The 16,444-nt window shown below is 36.1% G+C and overlaps 1 protein-coding gene and 1 long non-coding RNA gene across 9 annotated transcripts in view; both read left to right on the forward strand.

Annotated features, from left to right (window-relative positions):
* The first annotated feature begins 669 nt into the window (after positions 1–669).
* LOC107505482 lies at positions 670–5,043 on the forward strand. The gene is made up of 3 exons (XR_001595715.2): positions 670–731; positions 4,019–4,144; positions 4,582–5,043. It is a non-coding gene; the product is annotated as an uncharacterized LOC107505482 (long non-coding RNA).
* An 822-nt stretch (positions 5,044–5,865) lies between these two features.
* Positions 5,866–16,444, forward strand: part of TMEM273 (transmembrane protein 273) — a 49,960-nt gene continuing 39,381 nt past the window's right edge. For 5 of the 8 annotated variants that reach the window (XM_036223370.1, XM_016135664.2, XM_016135667.2 and 2 more), the window contains exon 1: positions 5,866–6,165. In XM_036223370.1, the coding sequence (XP_036079263.1) occupies positions 6,120–6,165 (46 nt within the window). In that variant the 5' untranslated portion in view covers positions 5,866–6,119. The other 3 variants (XM_016135666.2, XM_016135670.2, XM_016135665.2) reach the window with 3 other exon arrangements.

Genomic DNA, 16,444 nt, shown 5'->3' on the forward strand with positions numbered 1-16,444 from the left:
AAACTTAAAAAAAATGCATCATTAATAAAGAATGATGTGAAAAAATCTCTTATAAACAACTAATAACAAAAAATAAATTTCAAACCTGCTAGAGGAAACTTTCCCTTTACTCATAAAAAATAGTTGTCATATGAAGAGACATCAAGAAATACATCCTAAAAAATGGAGGAAAAGATATCACAGATTATCATCCAATGGTTAAGTAATAATATTATTTTCTTTCCCTGGATTTTTTATTTTGTAGTATCTTTAGCTTTTTATAAATTTGTAATTTTTGAAACTAATTTGCATTTATAATTTTGCACTTTAAAAAATAAGCATTACTAAATTTTATAAGCTTCAGACTACAAAAAGCCTGCATCTTCTGCTGCTGATAGCTGACTTTTAAACTAAAATAATGAAAGTCAATGAAATAATATTTTTAAGTGTTAAAAGAAAATTATTACTTATTTTGAATTCCAGCAATATCCGACCAAAGTATCCTATAAAAATGAAAGTTAAATAAAGGTTTTTTTTTTTCATGAAAAAACAGAAATGTTTGTCATCAGCAGATTCACATTAAAAAGTATACAGAGGATATTCTTCAAGAAGGAAGAACATGATCCCAGATGAGAGCTGAGAGATGCAGTAAGGAATGAACAATAAAAAGGATATTTTACTATATACAGAAATCATCATCATCATCATCATCATCATTATCATCATCTTTTCATTACTGTCACTGTCACTTAGTAAGTATTAATATCTGTTAGGGCAAGTTCTTCTCCACCAACAACTACTGTCCCTGCCCTGCCCTCAGGCTCACTGTTTTCAAAATCTTCTTAGCAATTCTTGCTCTTCTATTTTTCTGTATAAGTTTAAAATTAGTATATGATGCTACTAAAAATTCTTCTAGAATTTTCGTCATTATATTACATCTGAACATTAATTTACTATCATTTTTATAATGATAACTTGTTTCATTTACACATGTATAAACATGTATAAACGTGGTGTTCTCTGCATTTATTCAGTCTCCTTTAATGTCCTTTACCAGAGATTAGTCTCCAAAAATGAACTGTGTATTCTTTATTGAGTAGATTTCTAGATAATTTATAACTAAGGTTGCCATTTTGAATTGTAACTTAATGTTTGGATATATTTTTGAATTTATTTTTGCTGCTGTAAAAGAAAAGTTTTGCTTTATACAGTTGCTTTGTATTCAAATATCTGGTTTAGCTGCTTTATTAATTTTCACAATTGTCAAAGTTTCTATTCATATAATAATTTTTTAATGCAATGACAATTTTATTTCTTTTTAATATCAATGATTTTTGTTTTTAAAAATCATAACCAGGGGTCGAACTTTATTAAGTGCATTTTTATGTATCTTCTCTGATAATGTAATTTTTCTCCTTTGATTCACAAATATGTCCTTAATCATTACATTTTAGGTGACTCTAAATTTCTTTTTTTAAAAACTGACTCAACCTTGACACTGTTTCTCCAGCATTTTTGCCTTATTCCCCAATCCAAATCTCTCTCCTTTAGTAAGTAGTATCCTGGAGGATTACCCAAGTAGTTAGATCTTTGGATGTGTGTGGGTAAGAAGAGATTTTTCATGGAGGTCCATTTTCAGAATCTTTATTTTTATCAAAAGAAACATGTTTTTTTTGCATCAAATCTTTATTTAATGCAAAAGAAATTTGTATTTGTACTAAACTTGTGATTCCAGGGCAGAATCCCATTAGTAAATTGAGAAATTGTGGATGACTCAAGCCTCACTTTCAATGCAGAGATTCTAGGAAAGATTTTAATTCCTCCTGACAAAATGAGGCAGAATGTGAGACCGCCCCCCCCCCCAAACACACACACCTTTTGCTGGTATTTTCAAAGAAGCTTCCTGTATCACCTAAGATGCCCAGACAATCCTTTTACACAAGGTTGAATTCAAGAGACAGGGCATCTGGGTGGTTAGCGTTTTTGTTGGTCTTCAAATTTGAATTATAAATCAATTTGAGAAGAGCTGATATCTTTAAGATTTTTGAGCTGCCCTATATACAATAATACGGTTTTTGTTTGCTTAGCTTTCTTTAGTGCTATTAACTAAAGTTTTCTCCATGTGAGTTTTGAGCAACCTTTATAATATTATATTATATTATATTATATTTAATAATCTATTATATTCCACGCATATGTGTGTATAAACACACATACACACACATATTGTTAGCAGTGGCAATTTTACTTTTTTAATAGTATTTTTCTGTTTGTTACTGGTATATGGAAATCCAATTAATTTTTAAAATATTAACAATATTATTAACTATTAGCAAATAGTCTTTGAGTGTTAGAGGCTTTCCAGATAGATAAATATATCACCTGAGTATATAGTTTTGTCTTTCTCCTCAATTTTTATTTTTTTGTATTCCCCTTTTAAAAAGAAAAAAATTCTGTACTAACTAGATCTCCTGACAATATTGAATAAAAATAGTGCTGAGGATATTCTGTATTGTTCTTAATTTTAAAGAGATTGCATCTATGTGGCTCACCATAATAATAATGTTTGCTGGTTTTGGGGGTAGGTACCATTTGTTAGGTAAAGGAGGTTTCTATCCATCCTAGTTTATTAGATGTTTTTGTCATGAACAGAAGATTGATTTTATCAAACACTTTTCTGCATCTGTTATATAACTGCATTTTTTTTCTGTTATAACTCATTAAAGTGATACTTATGTCCCCCATTTATTCTTAACATTGTTTTTCATCTTCTCTCTTTTTCCTTATCTAGTCTGTGAGAAGTTTTTCACATTATTACTTTTTTAAAGACAAAATTTATGACTTGTTGATTTTTTTCTATTGTATCTTTGCTTTCTGGTCATTCCTTTCTGTCTTCATGTATATTATTTCTTTTCTTCTGTCTTTTTTTAGGTTTATTTTTTTTTCCAAACTTCTAAGATTGGTTCATTCCTTTTTCAGCCTTTTTTTTTCTAGGTATTTACATGTATACATTTCTTTCTAATTATTACTTTCCTTACATTTCACAAAATCTTATATAAAACATTCTCATTATCATTTAGTTCTAGCTATTTTTAATTTTCACTAACTTTTTCTTTGATTTTTGAGTTACTTAGAAATGCATTTTTTAAATTTCCACACATATGGAAACAATGCATTTTTGATATTGTTATCTGATTCAGTTACACTGTAGTAAGAAATGTGGCCTGTACATCACCCATTTTCTAAAATTTTTAGTTACTTTATGACCCAGATGTAGTTATTTTTTTTCTTTTGGTAAATATTGCATGTAAGACTGAGAATAATTACTATATTTTAAATTTTGGGGTGCAGAGTTCTGTTTAAGCCCAATAAATCAATGAGTGCTTCAAATCTTCCCTATTTTTAATTTTTAAAAAATCTCCTACAGTGATGGTGGATTTAACTGTTTCTCTCAACTTGTACTACAGACACATAAGATGTGAATCTATGCGCTCTGTGGCTGGTGCTGAGGGGCTGGAGTAGATTGGGGAGCAGATGCTTCCTTGGCATGCCCATGTCCTCCTCACTGGAGAGGGGCAGCACCTGCAGAATATCAGAGCTTCTGGTCGTGCTATTTTGATTGGAAGAACAAATTACCTCTCAATCACAACCTCTTCACTGTAGACTGGAGGCTGGGCTAGGTCAGCCTAAGTGTGAGTTATGTAAGGGAATTGATTCTTTTATTCAACAAATGCCATTGAGATGGTATGCTGTGTCAGGTGCTGGACTAGGTGCTCTGGATGCTGCATGCCTGGCTCCCAGTCTAGTGGGAGTCATCCCAACCACTGACTTCTATGTCAAGAGCAACCTCAGGTTAAAAACTGGGTATTCATTATAGAAGAATAGAGTAGGGCTTTCACTCTGGCTGGGGGCATCATACCACACTGATGACAAATGAGCAATCATATCAGGTCCACTGTCTAGATGTCATGTCATCTTTTAGATTCTACCTAATGAAACATTTTGAGCCTCTGTATTTCCACCTTCTCCATTCAAATAGGTCACAGATGCTGCATTTTTTCCGGTCTCAGGAGGTTGTGGCCGGTCGAAAAGCAGAAGTTGCTGCAGAAATTTCCTGTCCTGGGTTTATTTGTAAAATGTCAAGTCCTGGAAGAGATCTCGAGAGGTATTCTAAAGCAGAAGTTACCCACCGATGTTCATTTTGACCAGCCCCATGTAAAAACACTTTAAAATTAGTTGCCAACATTTGAAAATTAGTGACTTTGCATAAAAACGAGACCTCTTTGCGTAGCTGGAAGGCCTGGGCTGCTTGCAGCTCTGCCGGTGTGCTTCCTGCAGTCCCCAGCCACTGCCTGCTGATTAATGCACCTGCACTGGTGTTTAGTTAGCTCAGGGGAAAGCAAAATATTTCTCACACGATTATCCCCAGTAAGTGGGATAAAAATGTTAAAAGTCCACATGTTTCATGAGAAACAGAAGAGAATATGTTTCCTGAGGCAGGCGAAGACCGATCCAAAATGTTTAATATAAAATGAAGTGTGTCTGGGGGAAGGATGGACCTTAAGGCACAAAAATAAAGCAAACTTCTTTTCTCACGAACAGGCTTCTTCACTCATGTCCATCATCCACGTGACACTCAGAAGGAGCAAGTGTGGTGTGCTGAAGTGGCCTGGTGGGTGTCGGTGGCCACCAGGACAACTTAACCGCCTCTGGCTGGACCTAGGCAATGGCGGTGCCCATGCATGGAAGGCATGACACAGTGCAAGGGACACAAGATACCAGCCAACAGCCTAGGTTTAAAGCCCAGCCCTCGCAATCACTGCTGAGTGGATTTTGGGGTGCCATGAATCACCTTGGTTTAGTGTTCCCCTCTGTCGAAGGAAGGCTAGTACTAAAATCTATCTCTTAAGGTTGTGATGGAGGTCAAATAAATGTCATAGTTAGAATATCTCTTAGAGAGAGGACAGGGATAGTGGGAAGCCTTCAGGGAGCTGGTTGTGTTAGAGATTTGTTTGGGGGAGCCCAAGAATGAAAAAAATAATAATTTCTGCCAGTTCAGTTAGATGGGGCTCAACAATTGTCATTAAGTTGATTTATCTTTTAAAAAGTGACTCTTTTTTTGCACAACTGAATTGGTAGCTTGACAGTCAAGCAGGCGTCAAGAAGTACAGAAACATGCAGCGCGAAATCTGTGGGCCAAGCCTGTGCTGACAATCAAAGGTCTTCCAGGGTGGGGCACTTCGCCTGGGGTCTGTGACTTGGACTGGAAAAAGTCACATCTCTGTCCTCTAACCTCTAACAGAAAGTTAGCGTTTTCTTATAGCATTGGGCACAGCCTACAAATCACAGTGATGCTGCCACCTGGGTGACTTTATCATCAGCATGCACCGTAGATATTTTCGACTATGTTCTAGTCATTCCAGATCTCCCTAACATTGTTCACATGCATCGTGATGTTAAGATTGTGGTCATTATTTTGCTCGACACTAGATCTTGCTATTTACTGTGTGGATAAAGAAGCTCTTATACTTCTATATTATAAGTTTGTTTTATAAGTATTTTGATAACTATATTTCAGTATTAACTGGTTTCTTTTATAATCCCTACATACTTTATTTTGGGCATTTAAAAATGTTATTGAGAGGAGAGTCACAGGCCTCCCAGACCTGAAGGGGTTCATGGAACAAAAACAGTGACTGAGTTGTGCTGTGGACCAAGGAGGGGGAGCTTTTTGCCCCCGCCCAAGGCTATGGTGTCACTGCAGGAGCTGGTTATCCAGGCCAACCAGCTTTGCCTACATTGCCCTCTGAAACTTACTGGCCTGGGTCTTTGGTAAGAATCTGACCTCAACTGTGCTTCTATTCTATGCTGTGTGGGGAGGATCACAAGAGACAATGCTGTGTCCAGCTCATCACAGTGAGCCCTTACTGTGGGTCAGCAATCTTCTACTGCCTGGCAGAGGCCAGGAGGACAGAGACTTCCCTCAGCCTTGCTTTCAGACAGAGCGAGAGGAACTGAGCAGCACAGGGCTGTGGTAGTGACTTCCTCCCCTTTTGTCACGTGGGGCTTGTCCCCTGAAACCTTGAGTCACACAGCTCGCTAGTGCCTACCCTGGGAGGAGCCAGGAGCAGAAAGCCAGCATGGGCTCTGTAGCCAGCATGCTGAGAGCCCTCCTCTTTCTCCTGGGTAAGTGAGGAGTAGGATAATGGGGTGGAAATTTACTGTTCTGTGGTAGGGAGTGCCACTATTAGTGGGAAACTTGGGGAGCGTTCACCCGTCAGGCCTCAGTCTTTAAAGCATGGTTGTGTTCCTTTGACAGATGGCTTTTCTCACTTTGACTGGGTAGTGAAAAATGCTCTTGTTTATTTCAGTTCACCTCCAACTTATAAATGCTTCTGGGCCAGGGGAGAATGGAAAAAGGTCATATAGCAGAAAGAGCTTTGGGCTTGAGACCTAGACTGGGATCTGTCTTTAAACTGTGGCTTCATTGCTGAAAAACTTTAGTACACTTCTTAGAATTTCTGAGTATCAGTTTCTGAACCAATAAAATGATGATAATAATGTTTATCTTCTAGGATTGGGTGAAAATTAAGTTAAATTTAATTAAGTCAAATCAAACTAATTATATAAAATGAGAAAATATAAGTATGTAGATGCTTCTCCATAGTTAATGGTGAACCAGTCTTATTATGGAATAAAGTAGGCTTGTAGATGCCCAGAGGCATCTTTGTTTTTTAAGTCATCTTTACTCCTGTGCATCAATAAAAGGAAGAAGGGAATGAGGCAGAGACTAATGGAAAAATAGGCCAGATATAGAGGGAAAAACATAAGGCCAGAGAAGCAGACAGGAAGAAACCAAGAGAGATAGAAATGGAAGCACAGAGTGATGGTTAGAGATATCCATAGAGACAGAGAAGGAAAGAGTTATGGAACTTTACAAAATCCCCTTTGACATCAACTGTTATTTCTTAAAAAGGCAATGAACATCTCTCATGTACAAAAAGATGCTCTTTCCCAAAATTGCACTGGGTCAAGACTCAGAGGCAAGCAGTCTGTCTATAAATTTAATCTTCTGTCTCCAGAGCAATAGCCTGTATCCAGGACATGGCAGTTAATCCCACGGGAAGAACTCCCACATATAATAGGACAAACACTTTGGCCTCTGGGATTGAACATATCAGACAGACAGACAGCCACAATATCTATCAGTTTACACATGGAAATGATCCTGACAGTGGCAATGAAGGGATGATGAGAACCAGCAAGCAAGAACTAAGGATCTACAGGGTAGCTAATGCAGTAAAGTGGTAGAAGGTGGCAGAAGTACTAACCCTTGTTTCTGCTTTTGCCCTATCTAGATAGTCTGTCCTAGGGAAAAAAAAAGGAAGTTAAATTTAAGAAACTGAATGAAAAATGTGCAGATTATACAAACAGACAATTCTTCAAAGAATCGCAAACAGACAGTAAGCCTTTAAAATGCTCACGCTCACAAATAATAAAAGAAATAATAACAGCTAACATTTTTGATTGCTTTTGTAGTCTGTTCAACTGCGTTCTCTGCTAAGCACGTTACATGAGCTCATTCAGTCCCCACGACAATGCTATAGAATAGGTCTGGCTCTTACCTGAATTTTATGGATGAAGATTTAGTTACTTGGCCAAGGTATCACAGCTAGCTAGTGCTTTCAGAACCTATTTGTAGAGATAATAGTGGTTAGGAGTGAGGCTCTGCTCTTAACTCCCTGAATGTTAGTTAGTTCACGCTCTGCTATTACCAGCTCAGATAATGGGACAGGTTTTTCATCCTCTTTGTGTACAGTTTGCTCCTCTGTAATTTGGAGATAATGATAATACCTGCCTTAGAAGATTGATGAGAGAATTCAGTCTGTTTCCATGTTTAAAGCATGCAGCCAGAATCTGACAAGAGGTGAGCACTCTCTGCTGGATATTTGGGGAACTAATTGTTCCAATCACCTTAGAAGGTAATCTGGCAATACGTGTCAAAATGTAAGCTGTTCACAACCTTCCATCCAGAAATTCCAACTCCAGAGTTTATCTTAATGAAATAATAGGGTAAAATCTCCCCAAATATTTAATAGAATGTTATTCAGCCTGGCTGACCATAGTAAAAACTAGAAACAAGTGATTATCAGCAGGAATATGGCTCAATTAATTGTTCTCTAAGGTCAGACAGTATCCAATATGTTTAAATGAAAGATACAAAGATCTCAGAATTGACATGGACAGAGGAGGTGTGTCAAAGTGATAGTTATAGAGTTATAATCATTTAGTTAAATTTTGCATATGTTTACTTACCTATCGAAAAATTGACTGGAAGGAAACAACAAATGGTTAATAGTATCCTTTATTTTTTTTTTTTTTAAGAAATAGGAATATGAAGCAATTTTAGTTTCTCTGTATTGAAAATGTTCATAATGACCATATATATTCTTAATTCCAATAAATAAATTTCTATGAACAATAAAATAACATGATAACCTGTTGAAAGCAGTAAGAAAAAGGATTTTCCCTTTATGGACTGGTGAAAAGAACCCGAGGGATCATCTAGTACCAACCAATGACCTGTAAGGGCAGGTTACCAGACCAGCCACCCCAGGGAATGTGTGGGGACTGTGAGTAACAGGGCTTTCAGAGACCTGGCAGGGAGAGGTGCATCTATGCCTAGTCACCTCAGTGATGTCCAGGCTCTCATGGGACCCTGGGAAGAGAAACTAAGTCCACTATTTCTGATGCACAGAGTAACTGGAGAACTTTTGAAAAACATTTTTGAATATTCTAAAAATGTTTTTTAAAGCAGATCAATGTGACAAACATTCATGTACTCAACACTCTGAATGAATGCATTAAATAATTTTTATTTTAGATATATGTATTTTAAAGTAACTAGATGATAAATTGATGTATCCATCAAAGAAAAACGACATCAGTGATGGAGTTGAAGCCCTTTCAGCTCCCCTCTCTGTTTTGTTTTCTTCCTTCCTTCTCCAGAGGAAGCAGCATCTCTGCTTTAGCTGTCTTTCCTTCCTGTATTGCTTTGTAGGTGTTTAAGAGTTGACCTGAATGCTAGCATAGCATACTCAACATGCTGCATTATCTACCCATTTTGATAATGTGAATCAAACATTTTCATCGCAATTGCCTATAAGATTCTATTGAAACACTATATCATAATTAAGTTATCCATTCTGGTACAGATAGAATTTAAGTTGTTTTTAGCTTTTGCATGACTGCCAGCGCTGCTGCCATGTGCTTTCTCAGTCCCATTTCCTGGAACTCATGTGCAGCTGTTTTTTTAGGAGACCTGGAAGATGAGTTGCTGTGTCATGGTTATGCACGATCTCTGTCTGTTGGATATTGCCAAGTTGCTCTCCACAGTGATGTCTGGACATATCCGTTCCCCTACAGACTCACTAATACTTGATATTGTCAGACTTCTCATTTTTTTTTTGCCAATTGGAGGATTATAAAATATTATTGCCAAGTTTTATGGTTGTGTGTTCCTGACTACTAGTGAGAATAACCATTTTCCTATACTTATCAGACAGCTGTTTTTATTTTTTCTGCAAATTTCAAGTTAGTTTTATTTGGTTATTGGTCTTTTGTGTATTTTTTTCTGGATATTCATTATTTATCTGTGTCATGTGTTATCTTCTATCTTTGTGGTATCCTTTGCTCTGCAGAAGTTTCTAAATGTGATACAATCAAATTTATCAGCAAGCAAGAGTGTGTGCGTGTGTGTGTGTGTGTGTGTGTGTGTGTGTGTGTGTGGGAGAGAGGGGGGGAGAGAGTGAGAGACAGAGTGAGAGAGAGAGAGAGAGAGAGAGAGAGAGAGAGAGAGAGAGAGAGAGAGAGAGATTTGAAAGTAAGTTGTATACATCATGGTTATTTAAAAAATCCCTAAATAACATTTGTGTGCATTTCTTTAAAGATAATTTCTTATGTAACCACAGTATGGTTATCAACCTCAGGAAGTTTAACACTGACAAAATATTTTCACATAATGTATCGTAGTCCAATATTTTCAGTTAACCCAACAATGCCCTTTGTAGCTTATACTATACCTTAGCAGAAGAGCCAAAGGAGGATCAGGCATTGCATTTGGTAACTATATCTCTTTAGCCTTCTCTAATCTGGAACTGCTCCACAGTCTTTGCCTTTTATGGCATAGAAGCTTTTATTCCCTTTTTTTTCCCCATAGAACATTGCTCATTGGGGGTTTGTATGATATCCTAATGATTGAATTCTGGTTATCCATCTCCCTCAGAAAGCTACATAACTGACCTTGTGTCCTTCTCAGGGTTTCAAATTTGGAGCCATAGGATATCTACCTGAGAAAGGCTGATGTACGTTTGACATAAGAGATATACAACTAGGTTTCAGATTATGGTTGTCACAATTCTAAATAAACTATTCGCTGTCACCACATACAGAAAGAACTCTAACTATGGGTGGTGAACATACCATGCAAAATATATACGACTTACTGTTGAATTGTACACTTGAAATTTACTATATTTCATTAACCAATGTCACCATAATAAAATTTAAAAAATAAACGATTTGTCACTTAACTGTCAACCAATCAATATTTTTAAATTTTGCTAAAATAATGCTCCAAGAATAGCTATTAAAAATATCTGGTACAATTTTGAGGCATTTTATTAGAGGTTTGCACCTTCCTTCTTAAAAAGCTGACATATAAAATATTCCTATGGACTCTAATTCCAACCAAATGTCAGCCATCTGTCTCCATTTTAATTCTGTTGGAAAGCACCCACTGAAATCTATGTATTATTGTAATCATGATAATAAAAGAAATACAATATCACTTTAATTATGTTCCAGTTGCCTAAAACATTCTTCATTGAAGGAGCCAGAGTTATCGAAGGGAACAGAGGCTTTTTCCTCCCCTTAATTTATAATGAAAAGATGGCAGAGGCCAGGGTAAAGAGAATTAAATTCATTTTCATCTTACAAGTCAAAGTCATCACTTTATTTCTTGGCTCTTAGTCCTTGAGATCTTTGTAAAAATCTTTCCTGACAGCTTTTCCCCTGTTCCAGATTCCTGCCAGAAAATGTTTCAGAATCCCGTGGTGTGCGGATTTCAGTGAGAAAGAATTCTTGATGTGTTATTTTTCTTTTGATGTGTAACAATTTACCACACATGTAACAAAAGAAAACTAATATACCAGGGTCTCTCAGAATGTCCGCAGAAGGCAAAAGAAGAGGCTGGAATCTCAGGAAGGCAAGGAGAAATTTCCTGATAGAGCAAGAATTCTCTTCATGACTTTTGCTCATTTTCTAACTTGTTTTTTTTTTCTTTTATTGTTGAATTTTGAGAGCTCTTATTATATTCTGCATATGAGCCCTTTAGGTCTCATATATGATGGAGAGCAACTTGGCAATATCCAACAAAAAGAGATATTTTCTTAAGGTCTCTTAGCTTGTCTTTTCATTCTCTTCACAAGGTCTTTCACAGAACAAAAGTATTTAATTTTAATTAAGTCTAATTTAGTGATTTTTTTATGGATCATATTTTTGATATGTCTGAGTTTTCACCAAGCCTCAACTCTCCAAGGTTTTCTCTTTACATTTCTCTTAAAAGTTATGTAGTTTTATATTTAAATTTGTAATCCATTTTAAGTTTATTTGTGAATTTAGGTCTAGGTACTTTATTATTTTTTTTTCTATAAATGCCCAATTACTCCAGCACGATTAGTTGAAAAAACTAATCTTCCACTACTGAATTGATTTTGCTCCTTTGTCAAAAAATCAGTTGGACATACTTATGTGGACTATTTCTGTGTTATCTTTTCTTTCCCATTGATATGTGTATCTGTCCCTTTGACAATATCACACAGTATTGATTTCTGTAGGTATACAAGTTTCAAGATGGTAGAGTAATCCCGCCTTATGCTTTTTCTAAAATTTTTTTTTAGCAATTCGAGTTTACCTTTCAATAATCTTACCTATATCAATAAAAAATCTTACTGGAATTTTGATATAAATTTATTAAATCTATAGAGCAATTTGGGGGGATTTGACATCTTTATAATATTCAGTTTTCCATAAACTTGCTATGTATTTCCATTTATTAAGTTTCTCTTTTATTTCTCTTATCAATGTTGCAGAGTTTTTAATATGAGACCTGTACATATATTATTAGACTTACACCTAAGTTTTTTTTTTTTGAGTGGTTATAAATCATATTGTATTTATTTTTTCCTCTTTCTATGTGTAACTGTTAGTATTTAGAAGTACAATAGTTTTGTATGTGTCGATTTTGTATACTATCACCTTGCTGAACTCACTTATTAGTTCTAGGAATTAGATACCGTGGGATTTTCTACATAGACCATGCTATTATCTACAAATAGAGACAGTTGTATTTCTTCCTTTCTAAATGATATGCCTTTTATTTTATTTTCTTACCTTATTGGACTGGTAGGAACTTCTAGTACAATACTGAAGAGTCATGGAGATGTCTTTGCCTTGTTCTTGATCTTAGCAGGAAAACATCCTGTTTCTCACTATTAAGTATGATGCTAGCTGTAAGATTTTTTTGTGTGTGGATATTTTTTATCAAGTTGAAGAAGTTTCCTCTGTTACGAGTTTTCTGAGAGTTTTTGTCATGAATAGGTATAGAATTCTGTCAAAAGCTTTTCCTGCATCAGTTGATATAGTTGTGATTTTTTTCTTAGCTTGTTAGTATGGCAGATTACATTGACAGATTTTTGAATATTGAACAAGACTCACATCTCTAAATAGACTCTATTTGTTCATGTATAATTTTTTTATCTTGTGAATCTATTTGATATCATTTAGGAAAGGGTTTTGAATCTGTTTTCACAAAGGATACTGGCCTGTAATTTTCTTTTTTTGCATTTTTTTTTGGTCTGGTTTTAAGGTTACAGTAATGCTGGCTTCATAAAATAAATTAAGGAGCGTGCCCTCCTCTTCTATTTTCTGAATGGGATTTTGTAGTATTGGTGTTAATTTTTCTTTAAACATTTATTAGAATTCTCCCATGAGACTCTCTGGGCCTACAGATATCTTTTTAGGGAGTTTGTAGATTATGAATTCAAATTTCTTATTAGTTAAAGAACTATTCGAAGTATCTATTTCATATTGGGTGAATTGTGATAGTTTCTACTTTTTGAGGAATTGGTCCATTTTATCCATGTCATCAGTTTTTATGTGTAGAGTTGTTCATAGTATTCCCTTATTATCCTTCTGATGTCTGCAGGGTCTATGGTGACATCCCTGTTTCATTTTTGATATTGGTAATAGATGTCCTCTCTTTTCCTTTGTCAATTGCTAGAGGTGTGTCAATTTGATTAATCTTTTCGATGGAACAATTTTTTGTTTAACTGATTTTCTCTATTGTTTTTCTTTTTTCAATCTCACTGAATTCTTGTTTTTATTATTTACTTCCTTCTGTTTACTCTGGCTTTAAATTGGTGTTCTTATTAATTTTCCTCTTTCTAATGTAAAAAAAACATTTAGTGTTATAAATTGTCCTCTCATCACTGCTTTAGCTATGTCCCTCAAATTTGATGCATGTTTTCATTTTCATTCAGTTAATAAATGTTTTGATTTCCCTCTGGACTTCCTCTTTGACCAATGAATTATTTAGGAGTATTTTTAGTTTCTAAGTGTTTGGAACATTTTCTGTTATTTTTTCATTATTTATTTCCAGTCGAGTCTATTATGATATGAGAACACATTTTGTATGATTTAAATTCTTCCAAATTTGTTGAGGTTTGACCCAGGGTATAGTCTATCTTGATGTATCTTATATGAATGCTTGAAGAGAATGTGTGTTCTGCTGGTGTTGGGTTCTGTTACTTGAATTTTTTAAATGTCATTACTGATTTTCTGTCTAATTGTTCTATCAATTGTTGAGGGAAGGATGTTGAAGACTTCAATGATAATTGTGTATTTGTCTATTTTTCCTTTAAGTTTTATCAGTTTTGCTTCACATATTTTGTAGCTATTGTTTGATGCATACACATTTAGGATTACTGTGTCTATTTGGTGGATTGACTCCTTTATCATTATGCAATGTAACATAATGTAATGTAATATCACTGGCTCTGATAATTTTCTTTGATCTGAAATTTATCTGAAATTAATACAGTCATTATTTTTTTTTTTAAAAAAAAAATGATATTTGCATGGCATTTCTTTTTCTATACCTCTACTTTCAATTTACCTGTATCATATTTGGAGTAAATTTCTTGCAGATAACATATAGTTCGGTCATTTTTTAAACTGACTTTGCAAATGTTTTTAATTGACAAATTTTGGCAATTTATGTTTAATATAGTATTCAATATGTTAAAGCCTTCTGTCTGGCAATTTATGTTTCTACTTCTATTTGTTCTCCATTTGTAATTTTATTTTTCCTACCTTTATTTGTGCACTCGAACAGTTTCCAGAATTTCATTTAGATTAGTCTGTAGTGTTTCTGAGTATATTTATTTTCATAGCTTTTTTAGTGGTTGCTTTATCACATTATATATACAGAGTACATACATCACAGTTTGCTGGTACCAACACTTTAACAGTTCAAGTAAAATGTAGGAATTGTGCTACTATGTCCCTTTACTCTCTTAAATATTTCTTCTATGTACAATGAGAACTACATCAGACATGTTATTACCTTTTACCTTCAACACTCACACATAATTTAGAAATATTAGAGGGGAATGAAAGTATTTTATTGACTCATATTTTTATGAGTTGTGACAGACACGAACTCTAAGCCACACCCCGACCTCAGGACACTGCTGTTTCCAGTGAGGCTCCCAAGGTCCTCAGTCAGTTCGGCATTTTTCTCCACCTTTCAGGATCATCTTATGTTGATTTTTAATATATTGTCTAGGATTTTTAGCTATACTTAGTGAGAGGGATAGAGAAAAGTAAGCCTATTCCAATCTTTTCCCAAAATGAGTTGTTAAGAGGCTGGGGAGGGGGTGATTTGGGGAGTGTTCTTTGGGGAGGGGTTTGGGCTACCTAACATCTTTAAGACATACATTCCTGAGCCTGAGGCTCCTGAAGGGAGAAAATGCCCCATGAGGTGAAGGCAGGAGGGGTTACCTCTGCACAGTGCCTGCCAGAAAATTCCTAATGTCCTCATACCCTGGATTGAGCCACAGATTGAGCTGAGAAGCTGCAGCTGACCTGGTGGATGCTCAAGTTTATAGACTTTTCACTCCCAAATTAAACCACTTGTTTTTCCTCTTTAAAGTCACTATAACCATCTCTGTCACACCAAGGCCCTCATTATACACCAAAATTGCTTGAACTGCTTCTTTTATTAAACTTGATGCCACAAAATAACCAGCTAATTGTTCTCAGTAAGATGAACTGGGCTAGCTCTCTCCTACTTGTCTGAATAAAACAAATGAGCAGCTGGGGAATTTCTGTCTGAAACTTGGCGGTACCCATCTCTGAGACCTGTGTAAGCTTGTGCAAACCCTCAGGTCACATCGTCAAGCAGTCAGTGTGCAAGGGAAGAGGTTAAGAGCTTGGAGCTGAGCCCATGGGCTATCCCCAATGACTGGGACAGATAGACATTGGGGCTTTCTCCTACATTAAGCAAATATTGATTTCACCAGGCATTGCTGGGACACAAAGATAGTGAGTTGAGCTCCAATTTGAAGGCACCGGTAGTCTATGGGGAGGACAGTTACATTGTGGTATGTTAAGAGTAGAGATGCAGGAAACAAGGAGAGAATTAGAAGAGGAGTTTGTATCCAAATTAGGGTATCTGGGAGGGGTTCCTGAAAGAAGAGTTTTGTTAAGAGCAAATTAATTTTGCCTTTGCCTGGTTGCAATCCTTCAGTAGCTTCCCACTACTGCCAAGACAGACCAAAGCATTTATTGTCTATCCACAGGAACCCCCAGTTCTGTCATGTGGTCCACCCAATGTTCTTGCTCCTGAGCCCCACCGATATCTGTCAAATTCTTGTCCAGTCTCTAGGCTTCCTCATATCATCTTCCCTATGTGAAATGTGTGCTGACCCCTCCCCAGGGCCTGGGAGATGCTGTCTCATAGTGCTCCTCGCAATCCTAGTATCATATCTGTTTTCGTGCATGTCTATTTGGGATCTTGTTTCTCCCTGTACTGTCACCTCTGTCAGTGCGGCAATCTGGTCTCGCCAGGTTACCACTCAGCTATATCCAATAACCGACACTTGTTTGTGAATTGATTAGTTCATAAAGGGGAACCTCAACTTTCAGAAACCAGACTGTAGGAAGAAATCAGATTGGGACAGGAGAGATGGGGGGGTGAAGACAGCATGGAGTAGAGGGGAGTGTGAGATAAGACTAAAAAGTAAGCACAGGCCAGCAGAGGAGGGCTTGGTAGGCCTTATTCTGCAGGGCATTTAAGCAATCTTGGAGGACAATCCCCCCAGCTGCAGTATAGCAAGGAGGC

Source organism: Rousettus aegyptiacus, unplaced genomic scaffold (assembly GCF_014176215.1).
Source record: "Rousettus aegyptiacus isolate mRouAeg1 unplaced genomic scaffold, mRouAeg1.p scaffold_m13_p_6, whole genome shotgun sequence".
NCBI lineage: Eukaryota > Metazoa > Chordata > Mammalia > Chiroptera > Pteropodidae > Rousettus > Rousettus aegyptiacus.